The 25,108-nt window shown below is 40.9% G+C and overlaps 1 protein-coding gene across 2 annotated transcripts in view; it reads left to right on the forward strand.

The window, feature by feature from the left end:
* The window catches only part of COL4A6 (collagen type IV alpha 6 chain), a 141,106-nt gene that overhangs the window by 64,835 nt on the left and 51,163 nt on the right, over positions 1 to 25,108 (forward strand). For both annotated transcript variants that reach the window (XM_037407924.1, XM_037407925.1), the window contains exons 4-5: positions 22,746 to 22,880; positions 24,980 to 25,024. In XM_037407924.1, coding sequence (XP_037263821.1) covers positions 22,746 to 22,880; positions 24,980 to 25,024 — 180 coding nt within the window. The remainder of the gene's footprint in view (positions 1 to 22,745; positions 22,881 to 24,979; positions 25,025 to 25,108) is intronic.

Here is a 25,108-nt window from a genome sequence, read left to right on the forward strand (position 1 = left end):
TGCCTTGTCTTTGTCACATGCTTTGTTGTTACCAGAATTATGAACTCTTCAGTCTGTGCTGAAGGGGAAAGCTGGGTTCCACGGGTGTTAGTGAGGGATTTCCCATCAGCTGTAAGGAAGCCAAGATTTCAATTTTCAAACCTTTAAAACAAATTGCTTTAAGACTTCTAAGAATGGCTCCTCAAACAACCATTTATGTGGGCCATTTTATGTGAATTCTGCATAAGGGACGTGGTTTCAAGAGAAATATCTCCCATTGTATTTTTCTTCACACTTGTTTAAAAGAAGCTGTGTGAATGCTACATGTAGTGTTGGCAGCATGTTATAGCTGAAGGAAGTGCATTTCTGTAAACCCAATCTCCTTTGCAAAATGAAGACTTAATTTCTGTTGCAAATGATAATTATTTGTGACCATGCTGGGTAGATGTGGCGTTTCAGAACAGTGTCCATCATACTTCACTGAGCTCCAGTGCAGGGCATTACTCTCGGAGGAGGTTTCAGGAGCAGCTCTGTGAGCTGGCTACTAGAAACACGCACAAGTTCCTGATGAACTTTTGATTAGTTCAGTGACTTCAGAGAGCTAAAGGTTTTCTCTTCAGCAGATGAAAAAAATAGGAACGGGCAGGGAGAAAGAAGGAGCATTGGATTTTTTTCCTATCTTACTGTATCATGGTGTAGTTTGCCCTGGAGGAAAAAAACAAGCTATGTGTCCCTCAAGGGTGGTGAAGCTGGAGTGGTCCTTCCATCTTGTGCAATAGGCTTCTTTGAAACCTCCAGATATGTGATCTTTTCCAGACCTCCTCTTCGAGCAGCACAGTCCTGCTGTGTTCCCAGGCTGTGACTTGCCGTGCCACATCAGGAGAAGTGTTTAAAAGTGGTTTCCTTGCCCTTGCAAAATGGGTTTGGGATTTTTATTGTTATTTCATAAAATGTCTTAATGACTTCTGAGCAATTGTGGTGGTGCTTGTATCTGTTTCAATGATGTTTCAGTGTTTAAAGACCTGCCGAGGAAAATGCAGTTTACAGAGTCTTTAATTTTTTTTCTTTTCTTCTGTCTTACACTTTTTCAGTAAATGCATCTCTTGGCACATGGGAAATTGAAGCAGGAGTGTGTTTCATTTAAAAAAATAACATCCTCCTCAAATAATCCTGCACTTAATTAAATTTCCTCTGTTTTAGCTGGACATAGAAACAAATAACTCTGACAAACAAAAATAAAGATTCTTGAGGAATACTGACTTACCTCTGATAAGAATTGTCTGGAGTATACATAATTACTTTTTGTTCACTTATGCTTTACTAACAAACTCAGCATTTGGTTCATATTTCCTCTTTGTACTTTGTACTTATAAGTAAAGCCTACTAGATTAAAAATATTTGACTTGAAGCCTGAATCCCAGTTTGTGGGAATTTTTTTTTAATCACTTTTTTTGTTATATATTAGAAAGCATATGGTACAACTGGCTTCTGCCTAGTAAGTACATGAGCACAAACAAGTATCACAGTTCCTTCCGTATTTGGTAATTGTGAAGGTACTGAAAAGAAAACAATGACCAGTTTCCACATTGTTAATAGTACAGCTGCAGTTGTTACCTTGGTAGCCAGCTGTGTTAATAGGGATTGCTTACAGTGCTTCAGACTGTAGCCATAAAATTCTTAGAGGACCTGGCAAAGTTACCTTGGAAATGTTGTTTCATGTTTCTCTGACCCTATTTCCATTTATTGCTGGTCTCGGCTGTTCATCCTAGGGCTGAGTGGACTGCCTTCAGGAGCATAGGTCAGAAGCTGCATAAGGCAGCATTGTGTGGCTTGGCACACCTACGATAAGGTTGCCAAGAGTACAGGTAGCTCACAAGTCCCATCAGTGCTCATTTCATGCAAGTGGTGTCTTTTAGAGAGGACCTGCAACTGCTTCTAATTTCCACGCCAGTTATGCTATGTAACAGCAAGGAATGCTGAGTTTTATGGTTCAGGCTAGGAGTTTGGACCTGTCTTTTCCAAGTTGCATGGGAGTGAGCATGGTATTTTCCTTTGATGCATACCCAAACTTAACCAAAGCCTACAACTAGGCAGACACATGCATCTGCCTGCTTGGATGCTGGCTAAGTGCGGGCTTCAGCTTGGAGTCAGGTCTACACTCAAAATATGGTGTTGATCTATCTTATGTGTTTGGCACTTGAAATAAAGAGGTTAGTTCAGAGAAGAGCCAAGTCCTTTTTTGAGGATGGAAATTCTGTTAATAAAAAGGGAGCTGCGGTTCCTGATAAGTGTATAATTTCTGTTTCTGGCCTGACTTCAGAAACTAAATTGAATCATGGGCACACACAATGAAAAATTGGCTTTTTGAATGGCAAATGACCATCCCCAGGAGGCTGACTAGGCCTGTTCAAGATACATGGCAGTGTAAATAATTTAGGTTCTGCCTGTCCTGCTTGTTATTTCTTAAAATAATCCTCTGGGATATTAAATGTAAGTTGATTCACTTCAACAAAATATTTAAATATTTTTGCATGTACTTATTTTACGTGTGGAAATGTTTGTCTAAGAATAGATGTAAAGTAAACTGCAAACAGGGGGATTATGAGACTTATGCTTCAGGATTCGTAGCTGCTTTTCCATCCCCTCAGCAGATCAGCAATGGACATATCCCCTGTGAAGAAGCTGCCTCTCTTCCGTGTTTGATCAGTTAAGGAGCACTGCGGCCAGTGTGGTTCTACTGTGTTACGGTTTCCAGCATTTGAAAATTTGCATGTGAAAAAGCTCTGACAGACCTGCTGTCTTTTCATCCCATCTCAGATCACAAGGCCACACAAAAATGGTCTGATTTTGTTGAAGATTAATAGAATTAATACAAGAGATGGGAGAGGAAATGTATTGCCGCCCACCTTTCAGTGATCTCTGCCTGAAGGAGAGTGACACAGGAATGAGAAGTACCTTCTGGAAGGAAATAGTACATTTTTTAATACCTCAAAATTTTTGGCTGCTCTTGGTCCTGTGTGAATTGTCCTTAGCAAATCCTTCTTGTGGCTTTAGGCTGAGGTTTTTCAGAACCCTCTAAGAAGGGTTCTGAAATTGAATAGAGTTCCTTGTTTCCAATACTAATGGGATTTGGATCTCGGTATCATCGGTCTCCTGCTGACCTGTTGTGGTAGGCATAGCTCTTTTATTTCTTCTGCTGGATCAGTGACCAGGCAGTGCCTGTTGTGCTGGTCACCTCCAGGGAGTGGGAAGGACTCGTCACTCCTTGCATTCTGACATGATCTCCCAGTTGAATGTACCTGCCAATTCAGTGTGTGCCTCTGCTGTCACTCTCCCTGTTACTATGGAGCCTTTTCTTTCTATTCCCTACAGCACTGAGGACAAGGGAGTCTGTGGTCACCCCTTGTGCAAAGAGGGGACCTGGTTCAGCTGGATGGCATTGAGTCCACACTGATGGCTGGGCACAGCCAGGTTGCCCAGGGGAAGCTTTCCAGCACTGTTGGTACCAAGTTACCTTGCACTCTGACTCAGGTACTGGAATGAGAGTCTCTGAGAATGTGAGTTCTTGTAAACAATAACAACAGCTGTAGGGAGGCACTGACGCTTGCAATGTTAATACAAAGAGAGGGAGACTGAGAGAAGGAAGCTAAACTGGCCTGCTTTTCCTGCCGTGGCTTCTGTCATCGTCAGCACTAGTTGTCATTGTCAGACCCAGATCCAGTAATACCATGGACAGCCTGGCTGAAGACACAGAAGCATGAACAACAGCTGAGGGCAGTCAGGACATTGCAGGATTAGGGCTTCAGAACAAACTTTTCCTCAAGCAGCTAGTGAACATGTTTGAAGTTGTTTAGTTTGCAGGTTCCTCTTAGAAGTGGCTGGTGAGCCAGTCCTTCAGCAAGCAGAACATCGTGAGTGTGGTAGCATCTGTTTTGTGTGGGGATATGTGAAGCACAGCAGCATCTTCTCTTGGTGTCTGCCAGTGATTTTTAGCTGGGGTCATTTTCTTTTTTGCCAATAGAAAGAAACATGTTGCACAGGAAACTTGTCTCAAGAGCCTTCGGGAAAAGGCACTGTCAGGTGAGAGGAGGTTGCAGAATTGGACCCTATCCACATGAGCTCTTCAGAGCATATCCTTCCTCTGTTCCTATACATTACGTTATTGGTGAAATACATCAGCAAATGTTTATAGTCAAGGAAAGTTTGTACTAACAGTGTGTCATGCAACTAATCTGTTTACATTATAAATAGGGAACACTAAGTTAGCTCCATTTTGCTGCAGAGGCGAGTGTCTTACTAAATATTTATACGTGGACTAGACTGTTTACTTTGCACCTCATAGTATAGTTGTATTGGGAAGATCCAGAACACCTGGGATTTAGTGAGGTCTTAAGGAAAGTTTGCTTCAGCTTTCCAAATTAAAGATTAAGAGCTCACTGAGTGTATGACAGAAGAGTTTTAAATGGAGAAGTATCAGTTCTAGAAGAAAATTTCTAAAATTGTGATTAACAAAATCAGATCTTGATTTCACTCTGGTTCTGCTGCATTCCTACACTTCTCAGAGAAGTATCAGAAATGTCAGAGAAATACCAGTTTGCCCTGGTTTAGCTTTGTTGGAGGTCTCTTCTTTACACTAGTGAAAACCAGTTGCTAGCATGAAGAAGTCACATGTTGACTTCAGTGATGCTACTCTAGATTTATGTAAAAAAAGTTAATGAATGTGTTCCTGGACCACAGTGTGACAGGTGTGCTGGCTATGTAAAGCATTATTTTCTTTTTTTAAGAGAAGTCTTCCTTTCCATCTTTTGGCTAACTATACATATGTAATCTGATGTCCAGAAGTAGAGACTAGTGTGAGAACAGTTTCACTGACTAGGCAGAAAACAGAAAAAAGCCTGAATTTGTATTACAGGGAATAATCTGGTTTCTTGGTGTTGAAAAATAGATTGCCTGTATGTTAAACAGTTGTACCACTTGAAGAAACATGCAAAAACCTTAATGTTCTTTAAACTACGGAAGCCTGAGTGAAAAGCTTCTCTGATCTGTAGAACAAAAGCTATAGCTATTCAAAGTGAAAGCTAGTTATTTACGTGTAGTCATGCTCGGCTGTGCATTAGGGAGCCTGGAGAGCCCTAGCTTTAAGCCATGGCCAGTGGTTTTTTAGTGTGCTCTCTAATCTTGCTCAGTCTGTACTACACTGGAAGAGTTGCTGCTGTCCAGTCATTTTTCAAATCTAAGAGCTTCTGTGATTAGCACTCACCTCCAGCAAGTATCTGCTCACTTCACCATGAGATATGAACATAAAAGAACACTAACTGTTTCTCTGGAGTACAGTGGCCTAAGGTCTTTGGCAGCTTTGAATGTGAATGGCCTCTGAACAAATTTACCCAGGTTCCTAAGATCTAGTGTCTTTTGCTTGCTCCTAAATACCACTGCCTATCAGAAACTCCCTATCCTAATTTTTTCTAAGCACAACTAGCTATTCAAGTTACAAACTTTGGAGGGTTTCCGAAACTGTAGCAAGCACCACTTGCTTGTCATAACTAGTACGGTTTATGTTTTTTTGCTAAACGTATACCATTTGTTCTGATTTTAGCTTTACAGAGTTAACGTTTTAACCACTGTATTCCAAGAGCGAAAGAGCCTTGTTCTTGCAAGGTGAAGAATGAAATGTAGTTATGACTAATAGTGTGCTTTGCTTTTTTCTGGTCAGTCGTTCTGAGCTAATGCTTCCTATGTTTAAATTAATTTCCAAATATTTTGCACAAGTTTTGGAAGTAAACAAAACCTACAGTTCTAGGTATGTGCTCTTAAAATCTGCTTTGTCCCTGGATTTGTTTGGATAGGATTTAAGAGTTGCATGTGCTGTATAAAATTTGCATTCCAGTCTAAACAAAAAGTATATTTACAAATTGTCTGCTTAGTTTAATTATTATGGTCCTTGCCACACAACACACTATTTGAGGTACTATCCTCTTGATATATCAGTGTAAAAATACCAGAATTTCCCAATACTTTTGTGTTGACACCTAACCAGAAATTTTAATGGTGGAAGAGATTTTGTTTTAATCAATTACTTTCTACTTATTTATCACTTGAGTCCTTTTTCCTCACATTGAACTTTCATATTACTACAAGTACTAGAGATTTCTTACATGATCTCTGTAGAAGAATCACATTATTCCAGTAAATTAGAAGTATATCTGTCCTGTAACAGCTCTATTAATGTGGGAGATAAAACACTGTTTCCAGAAGAATTGGAAGACACCATCCAAACAGTTCATATTTTAAAAGGAGCATGTGTGCAAGGACTGTAGTTTCTGTGGTCTGATGATTGTTTTCAATATTTATAGTACAGCAGGGCCTGAGGCCTCAGTTTCACATCAGGATCAGTTGTGCTTTGTATAAACAACAGAAAAAGCCCTGCACTAAAGAACTTTTCTTCTAAGCACTAAATTTACTGATTTTTGAAGAAAAGCACACAGCTGGGACAAAACCATGGAACTTTCCCAAACTGTAGCTGGACACAAGGGCAGATCTGAATTTTGTTCCATCTGTTTTCAGCTGCGGAGCATTTGGACTTAGTATTCACTGCAGACATAATAGGGATGTTTAAAGATCCATTTAACGGATCCACAATATAATTAAAATAAAATGATCCCCAGTATACACACAAGCAATGTTGAAGGATAAGACACTCGAGGACAATGAGCCGGAGAAAGAGCCTGAGAGTGTGTTGGTGCAGTCTGATTCAGGCAAGCGTGTAAGTTTAAGTGACCTCTGCCCTGGAGCTGACTCCAGACTTGGAGTGGAGTGAGCAGTGTCCATACGTGACCAGGTGAAGGTGCTCTCAGGGTATGCAGGCTCTCAACAGAATTAAGGAGCCATAAAAACACCACAAGAAGCTGTGGCATCTCGTATTTCTAATCATTAGAGCGTGGGTCAAGTTTTAGCATTCTTTTGTTTAATGTCAAGGTAGATCACTAATTTGACCCTTATTGGATGGCTGAATGTATGTAGATCACATAATTTGTATACACTTACAGTCAGTGGTGCGAGAGATCTTCATATTGTCCTTTGGAGTGCAGGCCTTCTAAGTGCTAAATACAGGTGGGTATCTGATCTCTCTTGTTTTCATGGAAGGCTGCTGGACTTGGAGATTCTTACAAAAAAAGTCTTTGAAACTGTTGATATTTTGAAAGGGATATGCACTTCACATATTGCTTCAGTGGAGAGGAAAAGAAAATAGTCAATGTTAATAGTTTGCTGTTTCTTTAACAAATACAGTATGAGCTGTTAACACCAGAGTTGTGTAGTGATAGAAAAAACACTGCTATCAAACTATGTAATACCGATTTACTACTGATAAATCACAATCTGAAGAATAGAGGTCCCAGATTTCTTCCCCACTTGCTTGTAACTTGAAGACAAGGAAAACTTATTTTTCTTTTATTTATTCAGCAAAGACCAAGTTTCTAGACTGTTAAATTTCACTTCCCCAGGATAAAATGGCTGTTATCCCAGCTGACAGATAAGAGCTGTCACACTGCAGCCGTATGTGTGTCGATAGAAAAATTTTGTTTCTGGAAAAGAAAGAGAAGATGATGCAGCTTTTGAGACACAGGTAAAACCCCAGTGTTCAGGACATACGTCTTGTGCTTGGGCACATCCTCTGTGAGAGCTAGGAAGGTGAAACCCAGGCTCACAGCCTGCCTCTACGATTACCACCTATGAAACTGCCATTCGGTATTTGTGTGCCTCTTTGTTTCTTGGCTTTATTGTTCGGAGCAATAGTAAAAGCAGGGAGGTGGCTGCCAGATTCACATAAAAGCCAGCTAGCTAGAGTCTTCCATGTGCATCCTCCGTGCTTAGGTTCACGATGGGAACAAGGACAGAGTCTGTTTCCTTACCACAAGTTGAGACACTTCACCTTAACCTACACGTAGAAGTGTGTGTTGACTTTTATGGGCTTCCCTTGTGTGTACGGTTTGGGCTGCAGACTGAAGGTGGACAGTATAATGGTGCCTCCTCTGTATTTCTTACCATTTTCTCCTTTCTTTTATTTCTCAGATTCTTTTTCCTTTATTCTGCTTTTAAGCCTTGGCCCTTTAGCCTTCCTCAGGCTTTGGTCAGCAGACGCTTGCATAGCTGTGCTGATGCTGATTCAGCCAAGCAAAGATCAGCTGTGTTGGCAAGAGCGATGGCAGTGGAGGGGTGATGCATACTGGGCCTGTTTCTTCTGTCTCTGACATTAGGGCTGTACTTCACTGAAGTCATTATTTGCCTATATTGATGCCAGTGAGAAGACACTGGGGTCCTCGTATGATCTGCAACTCCATAGAAGTGAACACTTATTCAGACATCCAGATACAAATGCATTAATTAATTTTCACTGGTTTGCTGCTCTTGCTGGTAGAAATTAGGCCATTATAAATACCTATAGGGTTTATGAACAGCTTAATCTGGTGTCTGAAGGGGGCCAGCATGTATGTGTGGCTGATAGCACAGTTTATTACACACTATGCAAGCACAGCATGGTGTGAAGTTTTAACAAAAATACCCTATGGAAACACATTGCTGCAGATAGCTGTGGTTTAACTGAAATTGGAGTCACTTCATGAACAAGGGACATACAAAGCCAGTTTTCTCTATTCATTTAAATTATGCTTTGCTTATTTTTCTCAAACAGCAGTCTAATGATTGTTCCCTAGCTGATGGCTCTAGGGAAAGGGCTTAGAGTAGTTTGTGTAGCTCAACAGTGGCTGTTCTGGCTGCAAAAGGAGCGCTGGCAGCAACTTCCAAAGAGTCCTGCTGAGTCTGTGCAGACCAGATCCGCTTCCAGTGCTTGTCGTCCCAGGGTTTCTGGGGGTTGGCAACTTTTTGTGAGCTGCTAGGAGGCTATTTCCAGATCTGAGGCAATTTTTGGTTCCTCTAAAATGACATGTCATCATGTTGGCATGTAGTAACACTACTCTTTGATGTAATAGGATGATGCTGAACCAAAGCATCACTACATTGTGCTGTACTGGTCCCCATTCGGTGTATTTTGTTAGCAGAGTTTGCGGTCTGAAACAAACCCATAAAAGTGACTATGCTGTGAACTTTGTATCTCACAGGCTTTAGATAATTCCTGTCATTCACTGAGCTCCCAAGTGAGTTCAAAATACAATGAGAAATGCAGTATCATCTTTCAGACCAGTATGGCCACATCAACGTAACTAATAAAAAATGGAAGATGTCAGTATTTGGTGTTTGAAATTAAGAATATGCATACAAAAAGAAGGAAACCAAACAAGGTGGTAACACCTACTATCTTTTAAAAAAGAAAAAAAAAGGACAACTTTTTTCTGTAAAATATGCTTATTTTCATCATTATAGTGTCGTGGCTACAGTAAATCTTCAACTATGGAACTTCTAAACAGATTTAGCCAAAGCTTGGAGTTGCCAGCCATCTTTAAGCAGCTAATTTACAGATGGTTAGCTAACTGTAACTGGGTAAAGACCACTCTCTTCTGTCCTATCTGGACAGCAAGATTAAAGCCCACTAAAGACTTCTGATTTTTTGAGTGACGAGCAATGTGAATTTTGTATGTACATATGGATAAACGGCATTTGATATCCTTGAGGTGTTTAAATTTATGCCATTATTTCAAGCTTTTTTTCTTGGGGTTTTTTTTGGATATGTAACTTTAAGCGTCCTGAAAGTAATCAGAAGCTATTCCAGCTTTGATTAGCAACTAATGTAAAACAACTGAGGAGCTACCATACCCCTCCCTTTGGCTTGTTGGTATGTTTGCTTAACTGCAGGATACATTCCTTGCCCTTAGACATTTCAGTTCTGGTTGGGTACAGTGAGGGCCGTTATCTGGGTTGCGGTCTGTCAGAACAGGGCACGTTTGGTCCTTTTATTTTAAGAGGGAAGAAGCTGCTGAGCGGCTTTGGAAGTAGTGGGCTGGTTTTTGTCTGTCTAAAGCTCCCTAGACCTGTGTGCAGGACAGCACCAGTCAGGTTATCCTGTCATCATATACAGATCGCTGATTATCACGCACCAGCGTTTGTGATCTTCTGCAGCACTGCTTCCTTCTGTCTCTCATCAAGGCCCAATGAGCACAGACCGTGACAGGTAAAATCTTCTTCCAGACCTCAGATGCTCCCATACAAAGAGCCACGCTTAATCCCTGGCCTAGTGTGTAATTTAGTAATCTGCATGGTCATGAATTCCAGGGATATATGGGCAGGAAGCGTGGAGCAGTGTGGGTAGCGGAGCAGGCCCACAGAGTCATTCAAGCCTTTGTTGTATTGTGTGGCAAGGGATTTTGGGGACAATGAGACCTGTCTGTCAAAGATTAAGCAGACTGGAAGTGTGGTTTATACCAACAAATGAATGAAGCTTTTTGGAGTGTTAATACAGCCACGTAGTAAATGTCCAAGGACTTAAACATACAATTTATGTGATGACAAGCAACATTGGAATTAATCATTTATTCTATATACCTTAGCCAGTGGGAATTCAAGTAGGTGAAGAGTTCATTTCCATTCTTATCTTGATTCAATGTGCAACACTTGTTAGGAGAAATGAAAAATCCTCTATTTTCTTCTCTCCCCTACTTTGGTTTGAAGTTATTCTTACTAATTGCAATTTATTCTCTGACACTGCCTGGTAAACCAGCCACTGACTGACTGGCGCTTCTTGTTATCAGGCACTGCAGTAAAATTTTGCCTGGACCTGCTCTGCTTAAGCCTCTAGAGATAACTGGAATCTTGCCAAATGTTATGTTTGTAGATTTGCAGGTCTCTACTACCCACCACTCCTGCTTCGGTCTGTTTATTTCCAAGCAGCGTATAGATGGGAGTCTGCAGGCTCCATTTATTCCCTTTAAAGTTAATTGTTTACGTGTTTGCAAAACTCCCCTCGGCTCTGCTCTGTAACAGGTTTCTGGGAAGAGTTTTTATTCTAAATCTGCTATCTTGAATAAGCAAATGGTTCCCATCTGAGTTTTAAATCTTGACTAATATTATCTGTTCCAACAGATAATTTTGTTTTTAGCAGAGCCCTGTGCAGGGAAAGCCGCTCAGACCTTTCTGAAGTGCCAGGAACATGCTGGGAAGGCTATGGGAGGCAAAATGTAGGGGAAACTGCTTGCAGAGAATCTATTGTTCGACACTGACCCCTTACTGGACAGATCTGTGAATGGCCTACTTTCACCGCCTGCCTTTCTAACTAGAAGCATCCTTTGGGGCTGAATGACCTTAGTGGATAATGAGAACTTTTGCTGTGTTTCTCTCTTGTAAACAGAATGTTTAGCATGTGGAACATGGTCTGGTGACTAAAATGGATATTTTTTTAAGTGGTTGTGTGGGTTTTTGTTGTGTTTCGGTTGGTTTTTTTTTTTCTTTTTCCAAAAAAGGTTACTTTATTCACCAGATTAATAATGTTAATACATGATACAGTAGTAGGGTTTAGAGATTGCTCCATGCTGCATAGATCAGATGTCAGTTTCAGACTTGGTTTCAGAATTACATTCTACTAAGTGCTAAAATTTGGTTGTAATAGCACGAAGACTGGATATTGGCAGGAGAAAGGGACATAAGTAATCCATCAGTAAGAACAAAGGAAAAAAATACAAGATTGTTTTTCTGGAACATTGCTTTACTTGTAGCAATTCATAGATACACATTTTCTGTGTAACTGAAGTTTAGTAGAATAATTAGATTAGAAAAATAATAGAACAATCCAGTATGATAAAAGTGAGCCAAAAAAGCAGTCTTAAGATCGTGGTCCAGAATAGGTTAGGCTGTGACTTGTATTGCAAGTTAAGATAGAGGAAAAGTTCAGATTTTTAATTGAGCTATCTCGGCATCTCACAAGCTTGTTCTCTCAGGAACGTGAGACAAATTGAGAGAAACTCCTAAAGGCAAGAATGGATACAGGCATGTAAGTCTGCTGTTAAAATACCAATGTTACGCTTGTGATCCGAATCTCTGTCATTCATATTCTAGTGGTTCACTTTACATTCTGCCGAAACAGACGACACAATGACAAACATTAAAAAGTAACCTTTTATTTTGTTTATCATGTTAATTACCACCTGAAAAACCACAGCTATATTTTATTCCAAATATTAAATAAATCTGAGCTATTTTAGTTAGTATTAAGTGGTTTCTGCAATTAGCTCACTTCAATATATAAATTACGACAAAATGCAGTAAGAAACTAATACCACTCTTAATACAAACAGCTACATTAGTAGCTAGAATACCTGCTGAGAGAGTAACAAGAAAAGATTGAGCACTTTTTATGAAGATTCAAAGGCAAGCTTTGAAATATGAAGGTTGTTCTTAGTTTTACAGCATCCAAGCCAAGGTAAGTTTTTCTGCTTTAGCTGGAATGCAGTGAAAAGGTTGACATCCACACAGGAAACTTCCATAAGAAGTGTGAAAACTAGGGGAGTAATAGCCTCAGTAGAGCTACAGCTGCTAATTAACAAATTAATATGGTACTAAGTTACAGTATCTTCATTAAAATGGTCCTCAGTTGTGGTCCTTTTGAGAGAAGTTGCTGCTCTAGAGTAATTACCATGGAAAATAAATGATCAGTCTCCCTTCAGGTGTGTCATACACTATCACTTTTTCTCAGATTACATCTAGCCATTTTTTTATTGTCATCTGTTCAGATAAACTGCAGTCCAATGACATTTCCTGTTATCGGCTCACTCCTACAATTCATTGATCACCACCTTCAAAGTAGAAGTAGTAAATCTGATGGAAACTAATAAAGTCTTTGGAGTCAAAGACAAGACTTTTCTGTGGCTGTGATGGATGGAGTGTTCCTGAGCTATCCAGATATCCCATTCAGAGTGAAAGTCTTTGCCTGGCGGGAAACATTTTGGAGGTTTTTGAATCTATGCAAAGTAAACAAGTACTTCGAGTGAATTTTCTTTGAATAACCAAACCCCTCCAGCCTTTTACTGTAATTTAAAAATGGGTTTAATTTGGCATTGCAGCCATCTGGGAACTTGGTTTAGCTGCTGGTAGAAACTATCAGAAAAAAGCTGGAAGTAGCTTATCTGTAGCTGAAACTGCAATAAAGAGCTCCAGTGAGTGAAGCTTCTCTAAAAGTTTTGTAAAGTATTTTTTGTCTCCAGCATGAGGCCCTTTAGAAAGGCCAAGAAGGTGTCATGTAAGTGATCGCTAGAGCTCTGTAACTGTTTTCCATGCATGCAAACCTCAAGGGTTTTCTTTTTGTTCATTACTGGTTTCTTCATCCTCGTTCCTTTCGTGACTGGTTGAATGTCATGTTTGGGGAAGTTCTGGTGCTAGAGGACACCCTCTGTTCCCACAGCATGAGGGAAATGGAAAATTGTCTGTATCATCCACCGAGCAGAAGGGGCTTCCTTAACTCCTTTTCCCTCTCTTTGCCTCACCCTTCTGGGTCTATTTCTTATCTCTGAGATATCTCCTTATCTCTGTTACTGGGGGAGCAGGACGTGTCTTGATTTCCAGTTCCCAGGCAGCAAGACAAAAGTGGTCAAATGTAGGTATAACGTAGTATTAGAAACTGTGAACTAGCGGAGAGGTACTGTTGACCTTTTCGTTACCAGGTCCCTGTTTCCTTCCTTCCTGGTTCAGTCTTCCATTTTCAACATCCCTCAGCTCTGGATGGGTACTGTAGAGGCTTACAGACAGAGAATTCTGTGTGTGGAAGGGTGAGTTGTCCCGAGATGTGCAGTTCATCCTGCTTGTTTGCTTCTTGGAGAGCTTGGCTGCTGCTTTCTGAGTGCATAGCCTGGGCTCTCATAGCCAGTGCTTTCTTGGGATGCAGGAAAGTCAGCGTCTCTACCCCTCAGTGCAACAGGGAAGACCAAACCATCCCATCTGCTCAGGAATAGTTCCACTGGGAAAATGCTGGTAGGGGCAGTCTCCTCCTGCCAGATCTACTCCTTGCCCACATCCCTGCTCTGTCTCAAGAAAACACTAACTTTTCACAGCCTTTGCTTGCAAGGGGAATTAGATGTTTAAAAATTGGGTTTGTTGTTTTAAAAAAAAAAAAAAAAAGGACTGGAGAGGAGCCCGAAGCAAATTAACAGATCTGGACACAGCGGACCCTGAGGAAGTTTGGAGTCTGTTCGGCTTCAGCATGTGGCTGAACCGTCCCTGCCTTTCTAGATACAATGTCCCTTTAATGGTCTTAACAGGCCTGACACTGGCAAGATTTCACTTGTTCAGTACACTACTTAATACAGCTAATTTTCTACTGACAACATTTTTTTGCAACAATGAATCTTCTGTCACTTGAGTCCATGAAGAAGGCAGCTTGGAAATGCCAGCCAGAGGGGGGAGGTCGCAAAAAAGTTCACTGTAGCTGTGCAGTTAAACAGTTCTTTAGAAACACATCAGGCTTTTTTGGTTTGTTCTGTAGGGTTCTGGGGCTAAGTGGAAGGGAAAACAACACACTGCTGCATGTTCTTCTCTCCTCATAAACCCGTAGCAGATCCCTGAAAAACTTGCGTGTTGTAGGGTGTATCTTAAGGAGAGTCAGAAGCTGTGGCTTTGTGGGCAGCACACCTGATGTGACTGCTCGTGAAGTCACTATGATTCAGTATCAGTTTTCCCCAAGGGACTTGACTAATATCTGTTATTAGTGTGGTATCTTCCTCAGTATGGGCTAGGTATGACTCCTTCAAATGGTTTGTGAAAAATAGAATGCTTGATCTTACCAAATTTGTTGGAGAGACTATATACACACACACATATATATTGTATATACAGATATATACACACACATAGCACATACTGGAAGGCCTGTAGCCAGGTGTTGGAAATGGAATAATCTCATTTAATAAACACCAGTGTGTGTCTGAAGTGCACCCATGTTTTTTGTCTCTAGCATGAGGCCCTTTAGAAAGTCCAAGAAAGTTCATCCATATCGTTTGTCCTGTGAAAAGCAACAGAGAGAAACAATTAAAATATGAGATGAAACTAAGTGATCCCGTTTGGTTATCTGATTGAAACAAGTAAGTTATTGAGTAAGAGACAACTGTAAACACAAAAGGTAAAAGCAGACTGCAAAGTATTTCTGAGGACAATGAAAGTACTGCCAGAAGTAAGGACAGTAAGGCTGAAGAAGCAAAGCCAGCAGTAATTGTGGGCTGCCCTTCTTTGCACATCACTTGTCTGTAGTGTAACGTTATGGGTTACTCCAGAAGGAAGCAATTTTAATTATTCTTTTCATTCACGCAGTTTTCAGTAAACATGAAAACTAATTAGAACCGGTTAGCTGATATTTTGCTAGAGCAGTAGTGATTTAGATACCTGCTGGTCTGTATCAAGGCTTTACCCATCTTCTGTTTTGGGGACTGACTGCTGAGGAGCTGTCATTTGGTCATTTTCTACTGCCGCGCTGTCACCAGAGGTGATGTGTGCATTCTGGGGCAAAAAAAATTGCTTTACATATGTTACCTTGTCTACTTCCCTGTGCAACCATCAGGAAAATAGAAAGAAGTCCTAGAGAAACCCTGTGTTTTCTTCTGAAATAACTAATTCTTTCATATTAAAATTCAGCTTAGGACTCGTGCTGCTATCAAGAGATGTACACAGTATTCAGAAGTGCCCTTCCCTCAGTTGAGGGCAAGAAAATGTTATGACAGCTGCTGTCCTATGTGAACAGGTCGGGGAACTGTAAAGGCTTTCTAAAACATTTTTTAGAGATTAGGCACCAAAGACTTGAAGGAGAGAAGATGAACTGAGGTTGCAAAAGACCATAAAATCTCATAAACCACTCAAATCTTTGGCTGTGCTATGCTCTTTTGTTAAATAAAAAAAATGCTTAGTTCATAAGTAAATTGAAGTCAGTTAGACCTCACTTGCTGCAGCATTTTTGCTAAGATTTCACAATCGTGCAATCCATCCTTTCAATATAAACCCTATTTTTTTGGAATGGTGATGAGTGTAATGTAATGCCAGAGCTCCGTGAGGTGTGGGAGCGGTTCCTGCCTACTGTAACTCACCTCCTCATTCGTGCCTCATTTCCTCAGTTGCCTCTAAGTCAGGTTTAAACACGTGCATGATTTCAGAGTAGAGCCAGTTGTCAGTCTCATATGCTGTCTACATGAATTCCTGTCCATTTGTGTAGGAACTGAGCGTTTCCCTTCCAGTTTAAAACACAAAAAGGCCCTAAAGATGTCAGTCAAGCTAGAAGAAAATCCTTTGCCTGTGGCAAGTGGTGAAAAACTCATCTCTGATGAGGATGTAGCACCTGAGCCTCATGGCCAATTAGCTTAAACAAACAGTGGGTAAATGGGGATTCAGGGTGATCGCCTCTACTGAGATGATGCTCTGGGATGCAATTCATCAGTATCTAGTCTCTGAAAACTGTGATAACGGTTTCATGCAGTTTTTTGCTGAAATAAAGGCATAATTCTGAGTGAGGGTCATGAAACGGGCAAGAAAATGTCATTCAAATATACACCATAGCTCCTTAAAAATAAGCTTTAACTCATTTTCATACAACAGTTATTCATTTAATTGAAATGCAAGGTAGGACATCACTATGGTTTGTAAATCCTGCTGCTTGTTCTTTATTTTAAAAAATCCCTGTGATTAATATCTTTTTATTTCTGTAGTGCCAGTCTTGCTGTATGATGCTCAGTGTTAGATGTGGATCCCCTTCTCTCTAGGGTGCAGTGCAGGAAAGCTGTCTCCTAGCCAGTGCATCTCTCACACAGATGTTACAACCCACAAGTGACTTTCGCTTACTTTCATGTTATCTGTGTTCTCTGTGGCCTGGAGCCTTCCCACATGCTCTTACTTTCTTATCTCTAACTTGGACATTTCAGTACATCAAAGCAAAAAAGCAATCTGAGTTAAGGTCATCCTTTAACTCTCTCACACTTTCTTTTAAAGTAGTTATGACGTATAAAATGGAATAGTTACTTAAATTTAACACTAAATCCCTTCTGGCATTGTCCGTGGTGGGGAAAAAGTATATGGTCTCTTTGTATGCTACAAATAGAAGTAGCAAATATGGGGAATTGATTGAATCAGGATGTTCCAAGAAAGTTTTTAACCGGAAATTGAGCATTCTAGAAAAGAAAGGTTTCAGAGATTTAAATATCCAATTTAAAAATAAAGATTTTTTTAAAAAAAGTCTAGGGTTTGTATGCCTTTTTATATTTATAATGTGGTAAAGCTTCCATTGCTACTTTAATTAAGTTACTGAAGCAGAGGATTCAGGAAGCAAATGATTTATGGAGTCAAATGTCATCAATTTTATTAAAGCACTTTAAAAATAGGGTGTAAACCCACATATATATATATGTATGTATATACATATATAAAAATGCACACACACATTTTTTTAATCGCCTACGTTTTGTACTTGTGATGATGTCTAGTCAGACATAGTGGAAATAACAGAAGTATTTTTTGACAATGGAGTTTATCACATGAACTAGTTATTATGAGAAACAGCCTGCAGTTGCTCATTATTACATTAAAAGATTGCTCCTGAGATGACCAGAGCAGCCTTGACAGTCTGCAGTGTGGGCATGCGAAGTGCTGCTTTCCATAAACAGAAAACTTCTAAAATGAATTATGATACTGAAAATTTAACATGGTACAGGAATAATTTGTCTCTTTTCTTAAGAATTTTAAAAAATTAATACCCTGATACCCTTCCTAAAAAACCAGACAACAACAAAAAAACAACCTACAAGAATTTTGGGAAGGCAATGAATGAAATAGGATTGTTGCAAGAATATTTTTTTCTGGTCCTTTATTTCTGTGTGTATATACAGTTTGGTGTATTCATCTCATGCTGTGTGGGTAAAAAGCTGTGTAGAGGAACAGTAAATCATATGACAGAAATAAAGAAGCCATTTTGAACAAGAATTTCTCTTAAGTTTTTAGAAGAAAACCTGAAGAATAATTTTAAAGTACAAAGCATTTTTCAGTAGGGAAAATAATTACTTACTCTGGAATGTGAGCAGGGCACTGGATACCTGACCTGTAATTTAGGAAAATAGTGAAGGGTTTTTCATCAGTAATTATTATTATTACAGTAGAACTGTGGGGCCCCAGTTGAGACCAGGACTCTCTTGTGCTAGGCACTGTGTATCTAGCCAGAGATAACCACTGCCGCAGGAATCTTGCAGCAAAGGCAGAGCAGACCGAAGAGGAGAAGGGAGGAAAAGGAGGTAGAAAGTAGAAGTGGTTAGCCAAGGTCATGGTGCTCACTACGGGACAATGCTGCCTTGCACCGATAAATCTCCTGTAGATGCTTCCTTCATTCAGCGTGAGTTGAGTCGTGTATCGCTTTTTATAATGTGGCATCCCATGGCCCTGATTGACATGAGTAATGCCGTTTGCCTGTGTGAAAGAGCATCTCAAAGGATCAGTCCATTGTACAAGCTATCCTGTACAACCTGGGATCCAGGTACACAGGTCTTCCTTGAAAGTTTCAGGCTACGTTCTGCTCAGTGTGTGCAGTAAATGAGGAGATACATTTTTAGGGCTATAACGATTTAATGATTGGCTTTTTGATTTGCCTTAATGTAATCAACCAGTTATAAGATGCTTCAGACTACAAATCATTTGCTTATGAAGTAAATCTTTGTCACTAGCAATATTTTGTGTCAAGAGAGCATTTTTTATGGGGGAAATAACGGATGAAGAAGTAGAAAACATAAGACCCTTTTTATAAAATGTGGTTGCTGAATTCTCATAAAGAGGGAACTATGTGTTAGTTTGAGAAAACATGAATATCCTTAAATTCAATTGGTCTTTTCATACACCGGACCTTAATTTTGCTTAGAAAAATAATAATGCTTTGCTGCTTGAAATATGGCAGTCTATGAATTTACTAACTGAAGTAGGGATCAATTCTGCCCTACCTGATTAGTAGTATTCTGCTTAGTTACTAGCCCTGCTAAACTTACCTCACATTTGTGAGTTCCAGTATCCTTTTTTGGTGATGAATCACTGAGCTAGTATTTAGTAGTGAGTGGGACTAGTAGAACAGTCCCCCAAGTAAGCAAGCACGCTTTTTTTTTTTCCTTTTTGTCCCTGAAATAAGGGGCATGTTCGGTGGTTCCATACCACTGCTACGTGTGTTCCTTTGCACAGCGACAAATCAAATAGATTTACACTTTATTCTCCAAGCTCACAGAGGCAATGGGGGAAAAAAAAAAAAAAAGAATGTTTGGAATTTGCAGTGCTACGTGTAGCAGCTCTGCTTCAGTGGGCGAAAATTTATGTGGGGTATTAGTTGGCAAAAGGGGTATGGACAATAGAGAAACTGTAATGTATTTGATTGTGTAGCAGTAGAGAGGCCCCATCGTTACCCACCATACCGGCCTTTCCTCGTGACACCCTGGGATGCAGATGCATTGAAAAGGGTGAAGGGAAGAAGGCACATGTTGCTGAACCTTTTCCATCTTGAAACACACTGCCATCAAATTGCATTTTCAGGCCATTTTGGTTTACTGCCTTCTACAGTGGGGCGATTCAGAAGGAATGGGAGGTTCCTATCCCAGCCATTTTTTCCTCTTGGTTACCACACACTGAGAATGGAAACCTGAATGTCTGGGACATCTCTGTAATTTTAGCAGATTACAATGGCTGAGCACCTAACAGAGGTGCATATGACTCATCCTGAATTTGTGGCATAAACTTGGTCAGAATCCTGAAATTATCTATGGAAATGCCATGGTGTATCAAGAAATAATGCCATTTTTTTACCAGCGTTGTATTCGTTACAGAGACATGGGCATCTCATTTAGTGCTGCTTGTGTAGTAAAGGCCTGGTGCACGACTAAGTTTGAGAATGCAGGTCATGGTTTTGAAATATATGAAATTCTAACGGGCCTTTGAGAAAACATTCACCAGTCACAGTAATTTCATAGACTTTACCCTTGCTTGGTGTTATGAGCGTTCTTTACTTTCCCCCTTTTTAAAAACGGTTGTAATGCGGCCAGGAAAACAAAATGATACCATTTGTGTTAATTACTCATGGCTTTTCTACAGACTACTGGACTACATATATTAAAGAATAAAGATTAAAAATAGGGAGCTCTGTTGATTCACTGTGGTTTCAGTTTGATGTAATCCACATTTTATGTGTAAGTTTGTCCTCCCTGCTGAGAGATGCTTTATTCTTTTTATCTTTTGGATAAGTAAGAGCAACCTGATGCCAAAGCATGGTAAAGACAAGGCACTTAACTTTTTACCGCAAGGTAAACTCATTGAGGTCAAACAGTAGTTCCACCTGGGGCTGAACCCTGGAAGTTTACCTTGTGGTAAAACCTGAGCCTTCATTGTGCTTTTATCCGGGAATTGCTCCTGCAAACCACAGCACTGCTCTTTATAATGCTTTTGTCTTGGGACAGTTCATGGGAGTGCTACTGAGTGACGAAAAATGCTGCTTTTTTAGCAGTGGAGGCAAGTCCTTTGTTTCAGCATAGAAAACATGATTTCCATCCACATAGACTTCAAAAGAAACAGTAGGGATTCTTGAGAGCCTGATTATCATGGCATAATCACATTATCAGAGAGATTAGAAGCACTTTACTGTGTCTTTATGGTTTAGTGACACTCTAAGGCACTGAAAAAATCTTTAAGTGCTGTTAAAATCTTTCTTGTAAGGCACTAATGCAAAAGGGAAAGAACATGTTTGATTCTTCTGTCAGAGAGCTGCAAAACTGAACACAAGCAGAATGTGTAGTTACTGGTCTTTACTGTCTCATCTAGATGTATTTCTCTCCAAGTGACCTGCAGCAAAGCAAAACAAAAGCCTCCTAAAATTGTAATTCCTATCAGTTCCAGTCATTGTGAAACACTGTCATTAACCAGACAATCAAAGTAATTGAATACAGAAGTGTTAGCAATTCGAACAAGTGAAGAATTCACAGTGGGTTTTCTCTAGAAACCTTGGTGGACTCTTGGATGCCGTGGCTTTGTGGGTGGTGGCTGGCTCTAACAGTAACGTGCCAGTTTTGAGGGTTTGTCTCCACTGCTGTGTTGCCTTGAGGTAAACAGTCCACAACCCATGTCTTTTGAGATGTTGTCTGAAAGACTCTGAATAGCTTGTGACTAAGGGAAGTTAAAAAAGTAAAGCTGGGGCTGCAAGTGAGAGCAAAGCATGTGATTTTCGTAACATTACTTGTTTTGTACGGTTGCCAAGGACCACTGAAGATTTGGGGATTAATGTTATGATCATATGGTTTCCCAATATAAAGGATTCCATTGATAATTAGCCCAGAGTGAAGAAAGCTAAAAATAATAAACAGAAAAGCCTTTTCAGATGGGAGTCTGTACCTCTGGAAGTGCACGGTATGGACAGTGTCTAGACAGAAAAGGTATGAAATAGAAAACATGCACTTGACCTCAGTTGAAAGGCCAGGTTGAAACAATCACAACAGAAAGAGCGACACAGGGGCATTGCTGTGCTTTAAAAGAAAACTGCTCCAGCACAGAAGAAACATAGACTATGGGAGGAGATGTTTTAGCCTAAACGGGTACTAAAACTGATCCTGGAAAAAGAAGTTTCAAAATCAGTTACAGGTTGTTTCACTTTGATGATTAACGTGTAAAAATGCATTTTTAAATTAACTCTAAAGTCTTTTACCTGCCAAGCCATGGAGTCAGGACTTTGTATGTCTCCAGCTGAGATTACTAAAACACTTGCAGCAGGGAGCTGCATTCCTTCTGTTTTAAGGAGTTAGGGAATAGAAGGGAAACACACTGCCATGGACATGAGTGTAGAGGAGAACTGAAAGGAGGGTGGGTTTGTTTGGGTTTTTTTAACTTCCTCCTGCATTCTATATCTTTTAATGTAAGGCTTGATTCTTTGCGTGGATAACTTCATGGAATCCAGCCTGTCTTGCTAGTAGAAAGCATAGCCCTAAACCTGCCATTTTCTACTGATACTTTGGGACCTGAGACTGTTGATCTCTCTCCAATTCTTTCTAAACAATCCAAATGAAAAGTTGAAAAATGTTAACACAAAACTCTGCGTTAAGCGTTCAGCTGCCAAGAGGCAGCTTCTGAGGTTAATAAAAAAATCAAAGCACCTACAGCAAATTTTTTTAAACATTGGCTTGTTTCAGAAGGCAGTACCAGGCTACTCTGCACATCCACGCAGCGCTAGAACAATGAAGTTCATCAGTCCGACGTGAATCTCTGCAGTTGTAGAAAACGCTGCCATCTTCGGGCACTGCTCACTCATTGCACCCTTCTTTCTGTGCTCCAGAAATCAAAATCCACAGCCCTGACTATAAGCTAACCAGGAAAGCACAGTGCAGTCGATCCCAACGTTGAGCCAACCATTGTACTAGTCTCAAATACTCGATAAACTGTGCCTTCTGACTGCATGTGACCCATGCACTTCTTGCATTTTGCCTTATCTTTTTGTTGTGCTTCATTTAATGCATAAACAAAACCTTTTTGCACTTTGCAGCTTGGAAATAGAGGTGCAAACTCAAGAAGCAGCAGCCAGTTTGATCTCAAAACACTTGCTTTCCCCTGTTCCTTCCTACAGCAATATAGGTAGTAATAAATCTTTCAGGAAAAAGAGGAGATTTCTTGGTATTACTCACGACTTAGCTGAAATAACCTCTGAAGATTCTTAATCTGAGAATGTACAGGGAAAACTTTAGGATGTCCTAGCTACCCTGAGAGATATCAAATTGCATTAAAGATTGAGTTGGATAGAGTAATTACAAAGGAGTTTGTGAACATGATGCATCTACTTATTTTTTATTGTATTTTAGGGTCGACCAGGACCTATTGGGCTTCAAGGACCAATAGGTGCACCTGGATTCACTGGCCCAGAAGGTCTGCCAGGAGCAAAAGGTGAGAGAGGAGCAGTGGGCCCCCCTGGACCAGCTGGACAGAAGGGCGACAAGGTAGGCTCAATGGTGACTTTTCTGTCCCTCCAATAGATCTGTGGCCTTGCCTATATTTTTGAATGAATAAAGATAATCTTGGACTATCTGCCCAGGGGTAAGAACACAACAGCATTTCATCAGTGTCTTTAGAGAATCCCCTACTTTTATTTTTGATTGAGAATACAGTTCCTAAAGCTGCTGAACATTGTAGCCATCCTGGTGCATGAACCATAGTCAAATGAGTATTGCTGTTGCAAGCAGTCTTTCAGTTCGCGTGCCATGGGATAAATGGGGTTTACTCGCACTACAGAATCATAGAATCATTTAAGTTGGAGAAGACCTTTGAGATCATCAAGTCCAACCGTTAACCTAACAGTGCCAAGTCCATCACTAAAACATGTCCTTAAGCACTGCATCTGTGTGGGAACACTCCCAGTTCCCTCAGCTGCAGCTCACAAGACTTGTGCTCTAGACCCTTCACCAGCTTCATTGCCTTCCTGCTCCAGCACCTCTGTGTCCCTGTTGAAGCGAGGAGCCCAAGACTGAACATGGTGTTGGAGGTGCGGTCTCACCAGTGCCAAGTGCATGGGGACAAGCACTTTCCATGTCCTGCTGGCCACACTGTTCCTGACACCAGCCAGGCTGCTGCTGGCCCCCGTGGCCACCTGGGCACAGGGCTGGCTCCTGCCCAGCCGGCCCAGCCAGCCCCCCCAGCCCCTTTCCCGCCGGGCACCTTCCCAGCCCCCTGCCCCAGCCTGCAGCGCTGCCTGGGGCTGCTGTGCCCCACGGGCAGGGCCCGGCACGGAGCCGGGTTGAACCTCACACAACCGGCCTGGGCCCCTCGCCCGGCCTGCCCAGACCCCCTGCAGGGCCTCCTGCCCCCCCGCAGGGCAGCACTGCCCCAGCCTGGTGTCCTCCGCAGACCGGCTGGGGGTGCGCTCAGTGCCCTCATCCAGGTCATCGATAATGATACTAGACAGAACTGGCCCCAGTACTGAGCCCTGGGGAACACCATGGCTCTCTGTGTTCAGAGAGACCTGGAACTGGTTCCTGTGTAGAAGATCCTGAGTTGGTATCTAGAAAAGCAAAAGTAATGTGCACAATTAAGAAAAAGACAGATAGTTTGGGTACCAGGACATGCAGAGCAGAGTTTCTTCCATGTTTTCCCAGCTACTGATAGGTGAGCTAGTTAAATGAAAACTAGCTCAATTGCACTTTCATATGCTGTAGTTACACCCCCTTCTCATAAGACAAAGAACCAAGTAAACTGAACATGATGGCAACGAAAGTCATTGCTTTGGTGTCGCATTCACCTAAAAGGCAATGGAAGATTCAAAACAAGGACTGAGTGCCAATATGAGTGATGGCATTTTCATAATTGTAGCAGATAACACTGAAATCCTTAAACCCAGATTTTGGAAGGCACAGAAACCCAGGATAGGAACTGCCCTTTAATGATTGGAACCAATTTCCTTGCACTGCTGTTTCTATCCATTTAAATGGATACATATGCAATACCAACGTGCATTCTATCTCTTTATCCTTCATGGAAGCAATATACTTTACCTTTCCAAAGGAAGAGCAGTTTAATCTGGATATTCTGCTTACACAGTCTGTTTTGCTACTATCCAGAGCAGAGCAGCAGAACCAAGAGAGTGGTAATTACTTGCAACTTAGCCAGGGGTGGTCTGATGTTAATACCGTGGTCTGCACATCCCTGGGTGGTGCTATCCAAGTGTAGACAGAAAAACTCCTAAGTCCTGTTGAAACTCTTGGAAGGTCAGGTGTGATACTGAGAATTAAGCATATACTGGATTGTTTATTTTCCTGGCATCTTGTTTTCCCCAGATGTGCAGTAGGAGACTATATTTTAACTTTAAATTGCCTGATTAAAACGTTCCTGAAACACTCATTTGGCATCTAGTCAAGCTCAGATGCTCAAGTTCCTGTCTTCACTGACCCCTGCGATCAGAGAGGATCTGCATTAAATAGTTTGCTCCTTTTGGTTTTGAAAGCTAAAGTCCATCACCAGAAGTGTCGGAGCAAGAAGCATCTCACAGGTAACTGAAATACACAGATTGATGAAGTGAAATATAACATATACTCTTTTTCTTCAGGGCCCAATGGGAGTTCCAGGATTTCAAGGCATCAATGGGATCCCGGTAAGTTTGCGTATGTAAATATAAATCACCAGAATGTTAGTCACAATCAGAAGCACGTAAGCACAGTGAGACTGTCCTAGCACA

This window comes from Falco rusticolus, chromosome 14 (genome assembly GCF_015220075.1).
Source record: "Falco rusticolus isolate bFalRus1 chromosome 14, bFalRus1.pri, whole genome shotgun sequence".
NCBI lineage: Eukaryota > Metazoa > Chordata > Aves > Falconiformes > Falconidae > Falco > Falco rusticolus.